The sequence below is a fragment of the Eubalaena glacialis genome, chromosome 10 (genome assembly GCF_028564815.1).
Source record: "Eubalaena glacialis isolate mEubGla1 chromosome 10, mEubGla1.1.hap2.+ XY, whole genome shotgun sequence".
In the NCBI taxonomy this organism is placed as follows: Eukaryota; Metazoa; Chordata; class Mammalia; order Artiodactyla; family Balaenidae; genus Eubalaena; species Eubalaena glacialis.
In genome coordinates this window covers 7,993,074-8,013,128 of record NC_083725.1, presented here as the reverse complement: position 1 = coordinate 8,013,128, position 20,055 = coordinate 7,993,074, and the positions used below count along the sequence as shown (strand labels likewise).

Below are 20,055 nucleotides of genomic sequence, written 5' to 3'. Positions count from 1 at the left end.
GCCAGATCTAGCTAGGAGCTTGAAAGCTGGTGCACCGACTCTGTGCTGGGCACTATTCGTGTGTGTGTGTGTGTGTGTGTGTGTGTATGAATTTTATCAAGCATATGTAATAGTATATTAAAAAAAAGAATGTACAGCTTGTAAACTGTAACCCCCACCCAAGACAAGAAATAGAACATTATGAGCACCCAAGAAGCCCCCCGATGGTAGTGTGAGTTTTTTGTTTAATATTCACAATAATCTTTACAAGAAAGGAGGTGCTATTATCCCCATTAATCTGTGAAGAAACTAAAGCTCAGAGAGGCTCAGAAATGTCCTAAAGTTTCAGGGATCATCAGCCAAATCCAAACTCTGGAGTATGTTTGAGTCCAGAGCTCCTGGCAACACTCCACCAGCTTCTCCCCATGAAACCTGAGGAAAACATGAGAGGGGACAAAGGGCATTTAAAGGCGTGTCTGGACCTCCTGATCCCCATGGTCTGGAGGGCTGCACACGGGGGTCCTGCATTGGGCAGGTGGTTGGACTTGATGAGGTTGGGGCCTTTTTCACCTCCGTGCTCAGCTCTCTAATCTCATAATATCATTAAAATCAAAGTTCAGAGAGCACAGCGTCCTCCGCTAGGTCTGCTCCAGCCTGGTCTTGCCCTCCTCTACTCTGCATTATGGATGGAGTGAATCATCTGGTAAATAATTCACCCGTAATCGGGACAGTGAGGGTAACAGGAGATCAGGGGTGGAGGTGTCGGGAGGGCCCATGTTGGCAACCTGAGCCAGACCCCCCATTCTTCCAGGGCTGGGCTTCCAGGGAGCCCAAGAGCCAGGCAGGAACCTCGAAGGGGCAGCCACCCAGGGAGATGGGGCCATGGTGGGTCAGAGGGCCCTGAGCAGACCACTTAGCCTCCTGCAGCTGGCACCCCTCTGCCTTCTGCATCCAGGGACCTCAGGTGAGTGATGCTCGGGCCACTCTGTGCCGGTGGGTAGGCAGGGCCAGAGCACAGAGAGCACTCTGCTTTACCTTAAGAAGCCATAAGAGCTTATGCTGAGGGCCGCTGTCAGGGTGTAAGCATGGAGTGACATGGTCAGATCCGGGTTTCAGAAAGTTCCCTCCAAAGCTGACAGTTTTCAGGGAGCTGGGAACAGTGGGGAGACCTTTGAAATAGTCTAGGTGGGAGATGCTGGTAGCGTGGGCCAAAGCAGGGTCCATGAGGTTGGAAAGAACCAGTTTCTGGGTTAAATGTCTTTCTTTTTTCTTTCTTTCTTTCTTTTTTTTTTTAGCTGTGCCTTGTGGCATGTGGGATCTTAGTTCCCTGACCAGGGGTCGAACCCGCGTTCCCTGCAGTGGTAGCTCGGAGTCTTAACCACTGAACCACCAGGGAAGCCCCTACATGTCTTTCTTGATCAGTTGAACATTAGAATCTTGCCTTTGATCCCTTCCCTCCAACTCCATGCTGGTCTCCTCCCCTTCTCTCTCTGGGGAAGCTGCGGGGACAGCGGCAGGGAGAATCTGAAGTTGGGAGTTAGACCGGGGCTCCAATCCCAGCTCCTCCACCTACTGTGTGGTTCTAGATGAAGTGATTTCATGTTTCAGAGTCTGGAGGGATGTTATTGTCGTTACAGTTACGATCAGTAGGTGATGCAGGGGAAGAGTCCAGTGCAGGGCACGGCACAGGGGGGCACTCGGTCAACGGAAGCTAGTGTGAATGAGCCCTGCGGCTCGGTTGTCCTCCGACGCACTTATTTTCTTAAGTTTGCTGAGGCTCTTTACAGTGTGCGGACCACAAGGGACAGAAGAACAGGTGCTCAGGCAGGCCCTGGGGTTCCATGCTGGGCCCCGAGCAGGAAAGTACGCCCGCTGGCCTGCCTTGCCCATGATGACTGTTTACTGCCTGACTCCCTGGGAGACTGGAAACTCCATGGGGGCGGGGATGAGTGGCTCATTTGTCACCGTAGCCCGTGCCTGGCCTGGAGCAGGTGCTCCATAATTAACAGTTGACGAATGGGTGCTCGATGTGCTGACGGCAGGCTGGGGTCGTCTTCCTTTTGCTGCAGCGGGTCTGGAATCCCCCTGGGATCCTTACTCAGAGATCTCTGGGGCCTGAACTGCCAGTGGCCACGTACATCTCCTGAGTCTCAGGAGTCATTGTCTGGCTGATCATCAGATTGACTTCTGGATGCTTCTTAAAATACAGATTCCTGGGCCCTGACCCCTCCCCCCACCCCAACCCAGGGGATTCTGACTCAGTTCTGGGATGAAGCCCAGGAATCTATATTTTTATCAAGCTTTCCAAAAGGTCTGATGGGAACCTCTGCTCCAGGGTCCCACCCCACCCACTTCTACAACACAGTCAGACAGGAAGCTCCGTGGGCTCCCTCAGAAACCGTCTCTTGCCCGCCAACTCCAAAAGGGTTTATGCTGCCTTATCAAACCCTGCCCAGCCAGCCCACCCTGCAGACCAGTAACAGAGATTCTGGGCAAGGACGGGGAGCAGGGGACCCCAGAACTGCCCAGATAGCCTGTGTTGCCTCTGTCTCCAGGGCAGCCCCAGGCAACCCCAGGAGTACCAGAGGAGGCCCCCTCCATCCAAGGAGTGCGGGGCGGCTCCGTGGAGCTGGCCTGTGGCTCCCGGCCCGCCCCCCGGTGGTCTTCTGGAGCTTCGCCCCCCTGGGCCCACTGATTCCGCAGCCTGTGGCCATCACCAACAGAGTGGAGTCTAAGGTGGAGGCCGGGGCGTTGGCTCTGGGGGCCGTGAGTCTGCAGAACAGCAGCCTGGTGCTGGGGGAGCTGGGAAGGGGGCCCACGGCCACTTCCTGTGCCAGGCCCGACGCGAGGCCGGAGGCCAGCTCCACACCACCTACTCCTCCCTCGCTCTGGCCGTGCTGGGTGAGGGGCCTGGCCAGGGACCCAGGCTGGCTTGAGCTGTGTTGCATGCTGCTTTGCATCTATTTGCATGTGTTTCCCATTGTGTTCTGCTGGGCTTGGGTTCTACGGGGCCCTCCTCCAGGTAGTGGGGAAACCTGGGATCATGAGGAAGGGATGCTCAGGGCCCAGTGGGTAGGCCAAACCCTGCCAGCAAGCGCTGGGCTGCTGGACACAGCTGGGCATGACCCGGCTCTGTGATAACAAACACAGGGCCTCTCCTTCCTTTGGCCAGTGCCCGTATCAAAGCCTCAGGTGCAGCTGAGTGACCTGTCCCCAGTGGAGGGGACCTCCGTGGTGGCCACATGTGCGGTGTGGGAGGTCACAGAGCCTGTGACCTTTGCCTGGTAGCATCAGGCACCCGAGGCCCTGGAGAGGCCCTGGAGAGGCCCTGGTAGGGGTCACGAAGCATCTGATCCAGCTGGACCCAGTCAATCGGACACACCTGGGCTGGTACACGTGCACTGCCCACAACGCCATCAACTGGCTGAGCAGTGATGGAGCCTTCCTGGATATTATCTGTGAGTCAGAATGGTCTTAGGGGAGGGGTCAGGGCTTGCACCCACCTACCCACCTGGGCTTGGCCTCTTGACACACCTCAGGGCCCTTAGCCCTCCAAGAGGCTCCAGTAGGCAGGAGCTCAAGGCATTGTACCTATTGGTGCCAAACATGGCTCTAGTACAAGGGGTTTTCACCTTTTCAAGGTCATGGGCCCCTCTTACCAGGAAAATGTGCATACGTTCATAGTCACAATTTTACCCATAATTTCAGGGGTGGCTCAGAAAGTCTACCTTTGACCGACTGAACCCTGAAGAAACAGGGAGGGGGCCACAGTGGGAAGAGAGGGTGACAATTTGGTGCTAAGTCTGAGGCTGAGAAGCTGAAGTTAGAAATCAGAAGCTTCTTTTGAAAGCAAGCACGCATAGCAAACAAAGGATTACTTTTCAGAAGACATAAAGATCTCCAAAACAACCAGTGAGGAAGAAGCAGCAATCCATACAAAAGTGGACAAAAGACTAGAATAGTTATTTCAGTGAAGAGGAGAACACATGAAGCTAATTAAATTCTAAAAATTTTTTCAAAAAAATTTTTTAAATTTAAAAATGAAATCAGTGGCTCATGTGAAAGATAAATATTAGCATAGTCTAGAGCTGCCCTGTCCAGCAGGGTAGCCACTTGCATGACTTTGATCATCTGGGATGTGGCTGAACCTAACTGAGATGTGCTCTGAGTATAAAATGCACACTAGATTTTGAAGACTTAATCTAATATACATATATGGGCTCATCAATACTTTTTATATTGATTGTAACTTGAAACTATAATATTCTGCATGTGTTTGGTTAAACCAAAAATATTATTAAAATTGTTAAAACCTATTGGTGTTTTTTTGCTTGGTTGGGTTTGGTTATTTTTCCTTTTTAAGATTTGGAAAATTTAACACATCTGTGGCACACGTCTACCTATTGGACAGTGCTGGTCTAGAGGATTTAAGGAGCTAGGGCTCTGCCTAACGATGTCCACCGAGGATGGTGGTCTGTGCAAACTGTGAACTGAGGACTGTGGAGGAGACAGGTGAGCAGTTCTTGGGAAAGAGGTAGGAGCAGAATGAAGCAGGCAGAAGGTTCAGTCCTCTGTGTGAGTCAGGGAGAGGAGGGCACAGGAGACAGGGGAAGGCAGTGACCCAAAGGTGTGAGGAGGGCTGGCTGCTGGGAGCATGCTCAGGGCATCTTCCCACCCCGTTTTCCTCCCTCTCCGGTCTAAAGGGACCAACCACCTCAGTCCCAAGAAACCTCTCAATCCCAGACAAATGGGAAGGACTGGGCACCCTGCCTCTTTTCTGGGTAGCCAGCTCTTGCCCATCCCCCTACCCCAATTCAGCCACTAGTCCCTCAGGGAAGCCCTCACGGTCACACCTGCCCCTCCTGAGCTCCCCCAGCCTGGGGTGCTCCCCTCCACAGACCCTGATCGCCTACATTGGACTATGCCGATGGTCCCTGCACCCTGAGTTCCTGGGGACCTTCGCACAGTACTCGACACAGTTGGTACGTAATACACGCTCACTGGATGGTGAGTGAATTCAGCGAAGACTATATGAGTGAATGAAGGAATGAAGGCTGGGAGGTGTGACAAGCCTTCCTTGCCCTCCAGATGGTCCAGACGGTCCTGTGATCCCCGTGGAGCTGCTGGGCTTCAGTGAGGAGGGGTTTGGGGCCAGTGAAATGGAAGGGGTGACCCTGAGCTGCCTGGCTGCAGCCAGCGCCCCCAGCCGCTGTGTGTGGCTCCGTGACCACACTCAGGGCCATGCTGGACCCACCTACATCGTCGTCGGTGCCGGCCGCGCTCACACAGGCCTATACACCTGCCCGGCCCGCAGCGGCTGCCCGGACACCCGCGCACAGAGCAGCGGCCAGCGCACCATCTACTGTGAGTGTGTGCCGAGGGGCCGCTCACGGTTGGAGCCCCCAGGGTCCCGTGCTCTGGCAGGGTCCAGGGGCCCTGGTGTGCAAGGTGAGGGGGAAGGAGGTCTGGGGAACTGGATGGGGCCGCAGAGCGGGGGTCGGGGGGTGGGGGGAGAGGTGAGGAAAACCGTGGGAAGGGGCGGGAAGAGGGGAAGACCCTATATAGACCCCTCCCCGAGGGATTCTTCCCATGGCCCTGGGGGCTGGACTGAGGCCAGAGAAGGGTAATGCCAGTGAGGCAAAGTGGCTGGGGCAGAGCAGAGGACGGGAGGTGGGAGACCTCCCAGTGGGGCCTCTGGGATTCCTCAGGGACTCTGAACACCCGCCCCTCCCCCAGCCCCTGCCTTTGACCGGAGGGCTCAGCCTTTTCCTCACCAGCCCCTCAGAGGGATCGCTCTTTCCCCGCTCACCCACTTCTCCCTATTTCCTTTACCCTTGACACCTCTGGCCTCCAGGCTCCCAGCCGGGCCCGGGGGCTGCAGTGCGCTGCCTTGGGGCCTGCTTCTCCACCCAGATGCCCCTGAGGGGCAGCCCTCCTGTACTGTACTCCCCATCCTTGGGGCACTGACTCTGGTCTGCGCCTGGCCTGCGGGGCTTCCGGCTGCCCAGCTGCAGTGGGACGGGCCCCAGGGAACTGGCCCTGCTGCCCTCAGCAATGTCGCCTGGAGTCACGCGGCCACCCAGCTCCCCAGCGGCAGTGTCTTCACCTGCACCAGCCAGCACCCAGCCCCGGCTCTGCCTGCCCTCTGTGGGTCACGCCGTGTGAGTGGATGCAGGAGACAGCAGGGCTCTGCCATTCCAGGCAGAGGAGTGGGCAGGGGCCGGACCAGTGGGACCCTGGGGCCCTGGGAGGGGCTCCAGACCACAAGCTCCAGGACTTGCCGTGTAACGAGGAGGTGACAGCACTTCCTCAGTCCCCACCTCCCAGCTTTTCTCTCCTCTCCAGTCCCGGTCTCCACCCACACTGTGCCCTGTGCTCCTCAGTCCAGGCTTAGAGCCCTGCGACACCCTCCTTACCATCTCCCAGCCTCCAGGGAGGCGCTCATCGACCTTACACTTCACTTCCACTGCTCTATGATTGCATGTTGGTCTTGAAATATGCCTTTAGCTTTCTCTCTGCCTTGGAAACTCCTACCCGTCTACCAAGACCAAGTTTACATGTCATCCTGTCTTCAAAGTCCTCCTCCCTGAAGCCCCAGAGAGTTTGTCTTTCTACCTATACTCTAGCACTCATCAGATTGTATTGCAATTGTTTGCTTAGCGTCTGTTCCCACTATTTCCCTGGCACATGGTCGGCCCTCAATAAATGGCGAATGAATGAATGATTGAGTGACTGTGTACATGGAGGAATGAGTGAGTGAAACAGTAAATGAAGGAGGGAAGGATGGGTAGGCCTGCCGGCCATTCCTCCTCCTGTAGGGCCATGCCGAGCCGTTATTCCCTACCTAGGGGAGCCCCTCCGGAGTCCCACCTGCTGGACCATGGCCACAATCAGAGACCAGTTCCTCATGCTGAGCTGTGAGCGGCCTGGAGGTGAGCGCCCTGCTGTGCCGAGCTGGTCTGATGGACGGCAGCCGACCTCGGGTACCAGCAGCCGCTCCTCACTGGCCGCCCACCTCCTCCAGGCCCAGGACGACCTGGCTGGCAGAGAGTTCACATGCCTGGGCATTCACCCACTCGGGGTCCCCGACGCCCTCTGCCGGCTCCAGCTAGGTGAGTGGGGGCGGGAGACTAGGTCCTGGGGCGGGGTGGGAACAGCAGCCCTTTGGAATCAGGATGAGGGGCTCTGGGGGACAGCTGTGCTGGGATGCAAAGTAAGTCAAGACACTGTGTCACCTCACCTCCCAGGGACTCAAATTGTTTGATCCATACAATCAGGGGGCGTGGTCTAGGTCTGTGTTGTCCAATAAAAATATAATGTGAGCCATATATATATATAATTTAAAATTTTCTAGGAGCCACACTTAAAAAAGTAAAAAGAAACAGTGAAACATTTTATTTAGCTTGATATATCCAATATATTATCATTTCAACATGTAATAATAAAATTATTAATGAGATATTTTACATTCTTTTTTTTTCATGCCGTCTTCAAAATCTGGTGTGTGTATTTATAGTGACAGCACATCTCAATGCGGACTGGCCACATTTCAAGTGCTAAATAGGCACAAGTGTGTTTGGAGGGGGGAGCCATTACTGGACAGCACCATCTAGACCATGAGGGATTCTGTCACCCTCATTTGCATCAATTTGCATGAGATGTGCCTGACTATATTGTTGACTTGCATTAATGTTTCAGGTGCCAGAGGTCTCTCTCTGCCTCTCCCACTCCCTCTATTCGTTTTTGGTCTGATTTCTTTCTCTGTCTTCGTCTGGCCCTGGCAGTCCTATTTATTGCCAACTCAAGAAAAAAAGAATTAAATATTGAAGTAAAAATTTCAGAAAAGCAAGCAGCAGAGCTGTCACATAGAACAATTCTCACAAAATGATTCATATCTTGGTCTCCAAACGTTGGGTGATTAGAATGTTTTCACGGAGGTCCACCACTCAAAATATTTCCTTCCCTTCTTAGTCTCGGGACTGGAAATTCCATCATAGGAGAGTCACGGACACCTGAAACCCTGGGTCTTTAGGAGTCAGTCCATAAAAACTGAGCACCTGCTACGGGCCCAGTCCTGTGCCCTGGTGGAGAGGTTGTGGGCCTTTAGGGGGAAGGAGGCCCTTTGCCATGTGCTAGGAGGAGGTGCTTAATGCAGATGTGAATAGGGCAGGGGCCCCACCTGTAGGAGCTGCTCTGGGATCGGGTGGGAGAGGAGCATCGAGGAACACAGCTGCTATCAGTAAAGCCTGGAGCAGATGGTGACAGGAATTCGGCATAGAATGAGAGCCTGTAAGAGGAGGCAGACCGGGCCATGACAGGCTTCACTGTCAACCCCACAGGCCCCGTCTCCTCTGTCCCCCACCATCCCCTCCACTGCCAGCCAGCGCCTCACCTCCAAGCCTCTCCACTAGCCCAGACACAGGGGGCACCTTCTAGCCTTACCCTCTCTGTCCCTGTGGAAGCCCCACAGCTGGCAGTGGCTGAGCCCCGGGTGTCAGCGCTGGAGGGGGGGAGACGCCTGGCTGGGATGTGCCCTCCTGGCGGGCACGCCACCTGCCCAGCTCCTCTGGCTGGGACTCCAGCAACGGCAGGTGGAACCAGGCACTTCGGGGTTCATGCTGCACCCTGAGGGTGCCCAGCTGCGCCCGAGTGTCCGGGATGCCCACCCAGCACGCCACAGTGGCACCTACCAGTGCAAGGCCTGAAATGCCTTGGGCAACAGCAGTCGCAGCATCCTGCTGCAGGTGCTGAGTGAGTGAGGGGTGGCGTGTGTGTGGAGAGGGGGATGGGGAACCTCCAGCCATTGCCCTTTAGGTGGAAGGGCACAGGGATTCCCTGCTCCAAAACTCGGAGGCGTTATCTTTCTCAGACACAGGCCCTGAAAAAGCACAAGCCCCACGTGAACGTGAATCGGATGCACTGGAGTTCAGGCAAACAGAACTCCACGCAGTCAGAGTAATCTCCTGTTCCTCCATTTATAGAGGAGGAAACTGAGGCCAGTGTGTAGGTCTAGGGTAACACAGACTAAAAGTACACGGACGTGGTCAGCGCTACAACCCCGATCTGCACGTCACCAGCTTTTCTCAGCAAAACCGTAATAAGCATGCGCGCGCGCACATGGTTGTTGGTAGGCGCGCGCACGCCTGTGTGTCCCCACCCTCACCCCAGGATACCCAGCTACCCCCAACGTCACCTCACCGTCAGCCGCCTGACCTGCGGGAGACGCCAGAGCGAGGTGCAGCTGCCATGGGCCGTCCGAGGCCCGGGGCCACGCAGAGCGTCTCTTTCCTGGGGCTTGGGAGACCGCAGCTGGTGACATCGAGCCGGAGAGCAGGGGCCGGCGGCCGGGGGGCTTGGACCCGGGGGTCCTCTACGCCTTCCACGTCCTGGCTCTGAATCACCGCACAGCTGGACACCCCTCTGAGGTGAAGACACCAGGTGCCGTAAGGCTAGCGCCGTGGAGCGACCCAGCTTTGCTCCACCGAACCGAACCCGGAGGCATCTTCCTGTCCCCACGGCATCCCCGACTCTGTCCCTTCGCTTCCTTCCTCCTGAGTCCCTCCACCCCCAGCCTCTGTCCTCTTCTGCACCCTCCCCTCAGGTGACCCCCACTGCTGTCTCTCCCCTCCCTCCCCTCCCGGGGAGGTTCTGGAGGCCCAGGCTTAGGGGTGGGAGCCACAGTGCGCTTGAATCAGAAGAAATAGGGAAAGGGGAGGTGCACGTGCTGGTGATTAAATAAGGATGGGGGCCCGACTCTGCGCCTCAGTCTCACCTCCTGGGACAGAGGTGGCCTCTTGGCTTCCTGCTGCCCTTTCTCCATCCTGGGAATGCCTTACGTTAAGGCATCCTTTCCTTCAGCCCCAGGCTGCCGAGATAACTGGCCTGCTGCCTCCCGTGCCAGATATAGGGGACTTGGCTGGGGACTCGAAACCTCAAGAATACAGGCACGCAGAGCATCTCTTTCCTGGGGAGAGACCTGGTCTCCAGATTCTCTGCGTCAAGGCTTGCTCTTGATCACCCACCGCATGTGGAGGGGGAACCGGATGAGCAGGGCACAGCCTGCTTGGTACCCTGTAAGCCACTGTTGCCAAGTTCAGCAGCGGCTCTGAACCTATCCCGTGCAACCCCTCCTGGCGGATCCCCCCCTTCAGCACCTATCCTGCAGTGCTGGATGCGGCAGGCACAGGAATGGTAGTGGCAACGGTGGCCTCTCTGCTGGTGTTCCAGTATGCTGCCCGGCACCTGGACACCTTCCCCTGTGAGTGGGAAGCTCAAGGGCAGGGTTGCTTGACCCCGTAAGGTGGCCCCATGAGATGTAGACTCCCCTGGGCAAGGAATCTAGGCTCTTCCTTAGTTGTGACCTCTCCCCAATGCTAGATGTCCATCAGGGCTCCAACCCCCAACCTCGGGCATCTAGGGCCACCCCCTTTTGGGTTCCTGAGTCTCGGGGAAGGGAGGGTTATTCTCCCGAGACCTATGCTGGTTGCTCAAGAAACGCACCTCTTCCTTTTCTTCCTACCGGCCTTGGGTGGTTGCTTGTTCCCAGGTGAGTATGGAAGCCCAGTCATTCTGGAGGTCAGGAAGGCTGGGAGAGTGTAATTGTCACTAACTTTACTCTCACACTTCACCCTCAGGGAGCAAAGTCACCAATATCGGGGTTCAAGAGGTGGCCCTGAGGCAATGACAGGTAAGCTCGATTTTATCCCCAAAGCCAGGAAACAGTCCTGAGTTTCATGCGTGATGTTTAGTCTCTCTTGTCCTCTGGGAACAATCTGGGGCACCCCCAGGGCATCTCTGTCTCCTTTGCTTGTGTCTGTTCTTTGTAGGCACTGAACCACCACCCACCACCCCAGGTTCGGATCCTGCACAAGAATCCACGGAGGCTCCAGTAAACGTCACCATCACAGTGACTGCCACACCGTGAGGCCTCAAGGGGAAGGTGCCAGCACGCTTAGGGGAGAAGGTGGGGATGGGAACATCCCCTCGGTCATACTGAGTGTTAAAGCCAAGGTAGCTAAGACCCCAGCTACCCCTTCCCACTGAATATCCGGCTTTTACAACCAGCACGAGGCTCAACTGCAGGGCCTTTAAATGACTTGAATGAGACGAGTCTTGGCCCAGCTTGTGGCAGACAGAGGTGGAAAGACGAGGAAGACACACGACTGGGGAGAAGACCAACCGGCTGTCTGAGGGCAAGTGAGAACCACGGTGCTGGGAACAGTGTCTGGTGCCGTAGGAGCGAGCTGCCTGCTTCCACACCAGGTCCGTGAACTGAGAAATCCCTTGATAAATCACACGTGATGCTCTCACCAGTGGAGGATTATTCCGATTGCAGCTCCCACAGGGAAAGGCTGACCTGGCTTCAGCTGGGCCCCAGGTTTCCCTACCGGGGGGGAAGCTAGGAGATGGGAAGCAAGATCTGCAGGCGTGTGTGCCCTTCATTCAACTCTAGCAAGAGATGTGCTCGTCTAGTTCTTTCCACATCCCAAGTTCCTTCCCCAAGAACACAAGCTTCTACTGTAGGACCAGCTGAATCAGGGCTGGTAGCAGAGCCAGGTGCCCAGGGCCTTTGTCTCCCTTTCACCTTTCATGTAGGAATAGCACCGAGCCTGTCGTGGTCAAAGGGCCTCACAGTTGCTAGACCCCGGAGTCCGTGCCAACAAGACGGGACAGGGCTCTTGCCACCAGGCTTGGGGAGCTGGCTGAGAGGGGACCCGGGCGAGCCAAAGTCACACTCTGTCAGCCGCCAGCATGACTCACTGACTCCAAGCGTGTGTCTGACATCTGGGTGAAACACAAATGCATGCTTGTTCAGAGCTGCCTCCGCAGGGGACTCAGATGAGAAGAAACAGCAAGAGAGCCAAGGGATGATCCTGCCAGGAATCAGGAAAGTGGCGCCTGAGAGGAGACGGAAAACTGACAGAAACTAAGCTCTCCTTAGGTTCTCACAGATTCAGACTTTATTAGAAGAGGGGTTTCAAGTTCCCTCACAGCTCTCAGGACGGGGGCTGAGGTTCAAGGAAGGCTCTTTTAAATCTGGGGAATACAACAGAACAAGGCCTCACCCCATGCAAAAGTCCCTCTTGGCTTTCTGGTCTAAGCAGCCCAGACACTTTGAGTTTTTCAGGGCAGTAAAGCAAAGCTGCTTCTTGAGACTAAATTTCGACCCTGGGGTTCATAGGGACATGGCTCTAGGTAAACGGTAAAAATAGGTGAGGTCTCAGAAGGGACCCCTCTTCCTCACTCTCCTCCTGCTGCTTCTCTCCCACTTCTTGCTTCCTTCCAAAGAAATACCGAGTTCCCCTAAGGGAGTCTGCCTGCTTCGACAGAGCTCCTTGGTGCACGTATTTTCCCAGCCTCCCATAAAATACCTGTCCTGGATCTTTTTCCTTCAGGGCCTGGATCTCTGCAGTCAGAACAGAATGGATTAACTCACTGGGCTCTGGGATGTGCATAGGGGATTTTCAGGGGAGGACAGGGGTCCGAAAAATGTCAGAGTGAGATGTACACCCACCCCAATCACAGGCTATAAGCAGCTTTACACAAACAGGGAGCAATCAGAGGATCCCCATCTTCACATGCTACGCTACATGAAAGCAGCATTCTCTTTTAATATAAAATCAAATCGACAAAATAAAACCTGTCAAAGCTACATCATTTAAAATATGTACAATTTCAAACATAATATTACCACTTTAAGGAAAATAAAACATACTTTTCAATATGATACAAAAACATGCATCTTAAAAGTCATTGCTTTAAAAGAGAGCAACACAGATGAAATTCAGTTATAAAGTTAACTTCTTGGCAGTACTGTAGCTGGAATGAGATTTGCATCACAATCGGCTTAGTAAGGATGTATTGGTCCTCGAGGACTCATTCAACAAAAACAAAACCCAGAAAGAGATGCTTTTTCTAAAGACCACTTCAAAAGGTTTAAAACATTGCCATTTCACTTACATCTTGTAGAGCACCCATCACCAGACGATCAGTGCATAACCAAAAGAAGGAAAAAAAGGAGCTAGTGAAATTATATAGTAGGAGTGGGGGCAGTTTTATGCTAAAACAAAGACTCACAGCGAATTCTAAGAGGAGAAGGAACACGAAGAGGCCTGACGGATTACAGGATCACTATTACGCTGAGAGAAGGTCAAATTCCTGTGCGGGGCTGGTAGTGAGGGGGGTCATGGAGAGAAATGAGGGCTCCGGGAAGACCAGGCAATAAGCTCAGAGCTCTGCCCATGGAGGACAGAGGCAGCTTCTCTAGTTGTGGAGTTAGAGCATCCGAGGAATCCCATGGCGGGGCGGACCAGGGCTTACAGAACTGGACCAGTTCCATCAGGAGAGTGAACCACGATGCTTTCGGAAAGCAGTATGGAAGAACGGAAGGAGCTCAGATTACAGCTCCAGATAAGTTCAAATGCAGGCTCTGTGGCTCACCTGTGTGACCTGGGGACTTTACCACCTACTTTGTAGATGTGTCTTAACAGTAAGATTTGAGATAGCAGTCACAAGCACCAGCACAGTGCCTGGTACACAGCAGTTACTTCACAAATGTTAGAGCCATCGCCCACGCTGTACTTTCCTCTGACTTCCTGGCAAGTGACATTAGGTAGGACTGTTTTGGGTGACTGTGCAGGGCTAAAAGTTCAGAACAACTCATGGTTAGAGAGCACTCATAACTCCTAAACATGAAGGCAATTATATATATATTTATATTTATATATCTCAATATATAAAGGCATTTTTTTATAAATAAAATACAATAAAAGGGATAACACTTAAAACAGCGTTACTAATAATATAAATAAAGCAGTCCACAATGAGATTGCCCTAAAGGTAAAGTTGTTTTCTCTTCCTAGTGGACAAATCCCATATTCAAAGTCAATCTTTAAAAGCAGTTTATGACCTAAGGCTCATGCTAATACACCTCTGTTTCCTGAATCAAAATGACTGCCTACAAACATTTACTCCCCAGTTTTCTAAAACTCCCTTTGTGACTGTATTGCCGTAACTTGACTGGCAAACACAGGGTATGTCTTTATGTTCTGTGTGCTAGGACTTTGTCCTTTGCTAGCCACAGAAGTGAGGGACACAGCTATCCCCCTCCAAAGCTAACTGCATCTAAGCAACATGAAGAATAAATCCAGTATACTACAGGCATGGACGTCTGGAATGGAGAACTTGACTCTGCAGCATCCCTGATACCCGACTATGAAATTATATCCACTACATTCTACTCAAAGTAATCCTTGCATAGTGACCCAGCTCACAACGCACATTCCACTAACAGTTCTATTTATAAAGTATATAGACATATGTAAGGGGATATTGATGCATTTATATAGAAAGTCGATTAGTACAGTATTCTAGTCTATTTCACTGCAATTGTTGGGAAACTGTAAAATTTTTCCACTTATGCTGGAATTGCTTGACTCTTAGGTAGAATCTGTTTCTTTCCCAAAGGGATGCACAATCCAGAAAAGAGCAGTGATCCATGAAGCTTGACTCAAGCTATTAAATACACTTAGAGTGTTGTTTTGTTTTGTTTTAGATGTGGAGAAGAAAAGCCTTCCAACGGCAGCTGCAAATGTCCTTGTCACTCAGAGGCAGCAATAATTGTGATTTATGAGCTCTGCTAATCAAGGTGCCTGTTACGACGATGACGTTCAGAAAAAACGTCTGGAAACTTCAAACCTCCAGATTCTTTTCGGACACTCCCATCTTCCAGGTATTGCCCAAGCTGGAAATCAGAAAATATCGATTTTCAGGGGCTGTGGCACCATGACACATCCTATACTAATGGGAGAGCTTCCGCCGAGATAGTCCCCCTGGAACCTTCCCTTTTTTCTTAAAATGCAGATCTTTCTCTTCCAGTCACTACTAGAAAGTCTTATTTTGCTCTTACTCTTAGAAACAGTCAAAAAGAGCCCCATGGTGACCATGTTATAAACAAATGCAATTTTAAATTTTAGTAGGCATTCTTTTTCTCTCTGGCCTTGGCTCCCTTTCTGCCTTCTGCAATAACCCAACCAGACTTAACCACCACCATGTCCATGACACTCTTTGTGATTAGTGCCTAGAAAGCTGGACATAACTTGTGCCCATGTGCAGACAGTCTACAGGTCAACTATCACTTCTGTGGAAGGCACTCATCAAATTCACAAGACATCTGCTATTACAAACATCAGGCTAAAACTGTGGTTGACTACAAATGTTCTCAGAAAGTCTGATGACATGATAGTGAAAGACAGCTTTCCATCTGAAAAGTTCCAACGGCCTGTGCAATTCTCTCTTAGCTGAGTCAGCCAATAGGTGGGATCCTTGTAGGAGGGGCTCTTACTGTCGTGGAGGCTCTTGGACAACGTGGAATGATCCCACTGTTCTCATATGATTGACAACTATGCCAAACCAGGTTGTTTACTACTGAGGGGGAGGAAGAAATAGGGAGGGAAACTTTTAAGGCATAAATAATATAAAAGGGCACACATTTTAAGATACATTCATATGACATTACTACTACAAAAAATAAATAACGATTTTTCTCTGAATTGAATTAATGTCCTTCACACAGTCCATCCCCAGGCCTGTTTTGTGCAGTTACTGGCTTGAAGTGGAAACATGACGAGGCACTGCCACATCCTCAGGTTTCCTGGGATTGCTGAAGGACCCCTGAAGGGCTGTCTACAGGAATGCCAGGAGGAGACCATGGTGTCTTTTCAGTGCAGTCCTTTGAAACAGGTGGCAAAATAAGAGGATTCCAACTTAAAATTTTGTTCTCTGTTTCTGAAGGCACACAGCTGTCTCCTGAAAAACAAAGGTTTGGAAGCATTATGAAATGATAAAGGCTGATTTTTATCAAAGCAGTCTACAGACATTACCTTGAGCAATAAAGAAAGAATCATGAGCAAAATCAGAGCCCAGTTACGTTTAGTTTGAATTTGAGGGAGACAGTAGGTTTAAAAGGTTTAAAATAAAGTTGAGCTCTCATGAACAGTTATACAATTCATCTCAGGGTTAAAGGAAACCCCTTAAAAGCCCCAAAATTACCATCTTAAAGAAAGGCTGCAACTCCAGAATCAATTCAAATGAAAAAGCTCAGGATCACAAAATGCATCCTTCTAGCAAGTCTACTTTCAGGTACAAACTGAATCAAAGCCTAATTGGATTTATTTTCCAAAATGTTCTCAGGATGAACAACCTGAGATGAATGGTGTGCATAACAAAATTTCAAAGAACTCTTTATCGAGTCAACTTTTTTTTAAGTATCCAATACCCCCCCACCCAATATCTAAGAAATACGTGAGTTGATCACAGAGGGAACATTCTGAAAGCATCACCTTTCCTGATACAGTTCTTAGTTAACTGAAGACTATCTAGAAACTTAAGATTTATAATGTCTTGCTGTACCTCTGTTGAACTCTGCTGCAACTTCCACACAATCAGAGTTGGTCTCATTTCTTTTGTCTTGACAGCAAATGTGCTGAGCAGGTCTTCGTGCCTTGTCATCTTTGATGCCCTCCTCAGGTGACTGACCACAGTCGGGGACTGTGGAAGCCAGACATACAGGCATCGTCATGTGAATGAGGGGCTTCATTTCCAAACCATCCTGAGGATAAGGTGCTACCACTGGGACCACAGGAAGGGGGCTGCTGCTCAAAGTGCTGTTGGTTTTGGTGAAACACCTACAAAGGGTAAACCAAAAGAAATAGAATTGTATCTAGAGGGATCAATAATTAAAAGTCACTCATTTTGAAATATCATTTGGTATTTTGTATTCACAGATTCTTAAGGAAGATTGATGCTTAGAAATAACTAAATGATTCACTATGATTTGAAATATCAAAAATTAGAGTTAAAGTGAAATACAACGGGAGAATGCATCAAAAAGCAAACCAATTAAGAATGGAACTGTATATGATGACCTATCCCATGTTTCCTTTGCCTTAGTCCGCTGTCAGAAGTTGTCTTCATAATTAAATAGCTCCAGAATATAGCACACAGACGGAAAAGGCCATCCACACTGGAAGGAATGAAAGAAAAAAAGAGGAAGAGGACAGAAAGCTAAGAAACTTATGGCCACATGAGAGAAATGACCTTACGAAAGCCAACAAAAACACACTGTTTTGAAATCAGATATGTTCCCTCTCACTCTTGGAAAAAACACTACAAGAACTAGACACTCAAAATCCGGGTTTTATTTTTCAATTTTTTTCTTTGCAGAATTAATTGCTAGAATTTATTAGTACTGAGCATTCACTTCAATTCTGCCCTACTTTTATTTCTTGCCTTCATCCAAGATATGTGTTTTCTCTAATTTTTTTCCTTCCTGTTCTTCAGATTGGATAATTTCTATTGATCTTCCAGTTCATTGACTCTTACTTCTGTTTTCTCCAATCTGATTTTAAGCCCAATCAGTGAACTTTCCATTCCAGTTAATTATACTTTTCAGCTTTGGAATTTCCATTTGATCTTTTTAATTGTTTCTATTTCTCAGATGAAATTCCCCATGTGAATTCATTGTGTGTATATCTTCAAGTCCTTGAGCATATTTGTAACAGCTGCTTTAAAGTCATTGTCTACTCGTTGTGATTGATATCTGGATCATCTCAGAGTCTGTTTCTATTGACTATTTTTTTCCCTTGAGTAAGTATCACATTTTCCTATTTCTTTACATGTATAGTAATTTTTTTTTACTGGATTTTTCCCTCTGATTTTCCGGTTGTTCTGTTGGCCTCAAACTCCATCCTTCAACACCTTCAGTTTGTGTTCTTGACCCAAGGTTGGAGAATGCCCTCAGGCAAAAACCCATAAACAAATGTCACCCATTGTCTTTCAAGGTTAGATTTATTCAGTTTCTGCCTGTTTCTGGTTACTCTACAATACTTTCAGATTGTCCAATTTCATCATTATTACCTGTGGATGATCAAGCTAGTCCATCATTAACAGAAACTGGAATCTAAGAAGTATTTATATATAAAATAAAAATATTTTTTATTTATAAAATTAGGAGTGAGAAAAGTCTGGAGAAGACGTTTCATTTGGCTTTGATCTGGGTTTGTTAGGTAGGAAGCACACAGGACTGACCAGTAGTATGATGGAGCTAGGCATGTTAGGGAATAAAGATAAGAATTCTTTGGACTTCCATCCTTTTAACATGGGATGGTATGTTTCTGGAGCGTAAGAAAATCAGTAAAAGGAAGTCCATGCAACTGTTACCAGCATTTCTGTTGGTTCAAGTTATTAGAAATACCAAATCCTAGGCATGAAGACTCGGAACCTGAAAGAGAATAAGACATCTGTCAGGAAACCAAATCCTTAATTTAAATAAGTCCAACTTTAATTTCAAATAGAGAAATATATTCACTATACACTTAGTAGAATTCAGATACCAGTCACCTGGCATGAAAGCAAAGTATGTCTGTTAGGTATTCATCTGCACAGAATAATTTGACTACAGCATTATCTAATATGACTGTAATTTTAACTTTTAATAATACAGGAAAGATATATACCTGATTGAAAGAAAATCTGTGTTCCCATGCAAGTGTTAAGGCAGTCAAAAGTGGAGGGAGCGCTGGTGTGGAAGAAAGTTTGTTGGAGTCAGAATCAAAGCACTGTGCTGGACAGATCATGACTCCAGGAGAGCGTGGCATTCCTTATTGGTCTGCTGTACATTTTATTCTACTCTGAACTTAAAATTTTTTTCCGGGGCGCTGACGAGGGTGAACACGAATCTCTTGACATCCATTTAAAAATGTCCATGTTATCAGTCTCTTTTTTCATTAGTCTCTTCCACTGTCTCAATACCCAGGGAACCTGAAAATCCCCCTGAATGTATTCAATTCATGAGAATCCACAGACTCTAAACAGGGTAACTCACCCAAAATGTGGGGCAAGTCCAGGGGAAAAATCTTGTTTTTTTTTTTTTTTTTTTTTGGCCGTGCCGCATGGCTTACAGGATCTTAGTTCCCCTACCAGGGATTGAAGCCGGGGCCACGGCAGTGAAAGCGCTGAGTCCTAACCACTGGAGCGCCAGGGAACTCCTGGAAAAATCTTTTTGCATTCAAACTACTACTAATGAGAATTTAATAGATATGATATATCTATAAATAACGTTACTTAGAAGAACCCTTTATTCTAAAACCATTTGCTGATACTTTCTAAATGTCAGACACTGTGGTAGACACTGAAAGTATAAAGATAAATACAACAGGTTCCAGCTCTCAGTCTAGCAGAGGAGAAAAAGTAAACAAATGGTTACAATATAATGTAGTAAGTGTAATACAAGAAGGTATAAAAGACACTGGGAGCACTCAACTTTGAGATGGGTTATAGATGTATAGCTGATGAGAACAGGGTACTTCCCACATTCCAGCTAGAGACCAGTGTGTATTCTTCGATGCTATTTCAGACTCAAGTGTCTTATAATTGAGGAAATTACATTAGATGGCAATTGTGGAATTAGAGAGTAAGAAGGATTCTGATTTCAAAAAACCATAAATATCTCTGGTCAGGGGAATCTGTATGGCTACCATGAGTTGCTGGAAATCATTCTTAAAAATTAAGTTCCTGGCTTCTGGCTATGGCTGATTAGTTTATATCAGAACAACTCTCCTGCCAAGAACAACTTGGCAACTAAAAAAGATGGAGAAATTTTAGTTTAAATCTGTCAAAGTCATCGGAGAGCTACTCCAGCACTTAAGTGGCTGAGATTCCAGAAAGAAGGTAAATGTGAGTTTCAGCACCACTTTTCCTCACGAGGCATCTGCCCAGTTCAGTGCAGGATGAAACACTAAGACGTGAAGCAGGAAGTGGCTAAGGAGCTGAGCAGAACTTCTGGCCGTTTCCTGGGGCTGGGAAGACAGAAATTGGAGTTCAGAGCCTACCAAAGAGAAAAGGCCCAGTAAACACTCCAGGCTTTTCATTGGGACCCTTGAAGGGTTACGTTGTAAAAATAACAGTGAAGCAGGAATAGACAAGGCTTTTAAAAAGACTGAAACTCAGCATTAAATCAGCTCAATCGCTAATTGGGTTAAAATGATCTGCCCCTTGCCTAACCGCCTGCCAAAAGCA

General features: G+C 49.4%; 2 protein-coding genes across 6 annotated transcripts in view; one reads left to right on the top strand and one right to left on the bottom strand.

Annotated features, from left to right (window-relative positions):
- The first annotated feature begins 861 nt into the window (after positions 1–861).
- On the top strand, positions 862–10,903 carry VSIG10L2 (V-set and immunoglobulin domain containing 10 like 2). The gene is given in 19 exon segments (XM_061203302.1): positions 862–943; positions 2,535–2,633; positions 2,636–2,782; positions 2,785–2,880; positions 3,152–3,288; positions 3,290–3,437; positions 5,068–5,343; positions 5,893–6,138; positions 6,582–6,584; positions 6,828–7,091; positions 8,442–8,485; positions 8,487–8,730; positions 9,148–9,173; positions 9,176–9,264; positions 9,266–9,421; positions 10,119–10,234; positions 10,498–10,525; positions 10,614–10,666; positions 10,806–10,903. Coding segments are annotated over 19 exon segments (2,352 nt in total).
- Positions 10,904–12,675: 1,772 nt separating this feature from the next.
- CDON (cell adhesion associated, oncogene regulated) overlaps positions 12,676–20,055 on the bottom strand; it is a 101,423-nt gene continuing 94,043 nt past the window's right edge. For 4 of the 5 annotated variants that reach the window (XM_061203198.1, XM_061203202.1, XM_061203199.1 and 1 more), the window contains exons 19-20: positions 16,390–16,664; positions 12,676–15,786 (exon numbers count right to left, since the gene is read on the bottom strand). In XM_061203198.1, the coding sequence (XP_061059181.1) occupies positions 15,623–15,786; positions 16,390–16,664 (439 nt within the window). In that variant the 3' untranslated portion in view covers positions 12,676–15,622. Of the gene's footprint in view, positions 15,787–16,389; positions 16,665–18,240; positions 18,260–20,055 lie in introns of those variants that run through there. The other variant, XR_009702341.1, reaches the window with a different exon arrangement.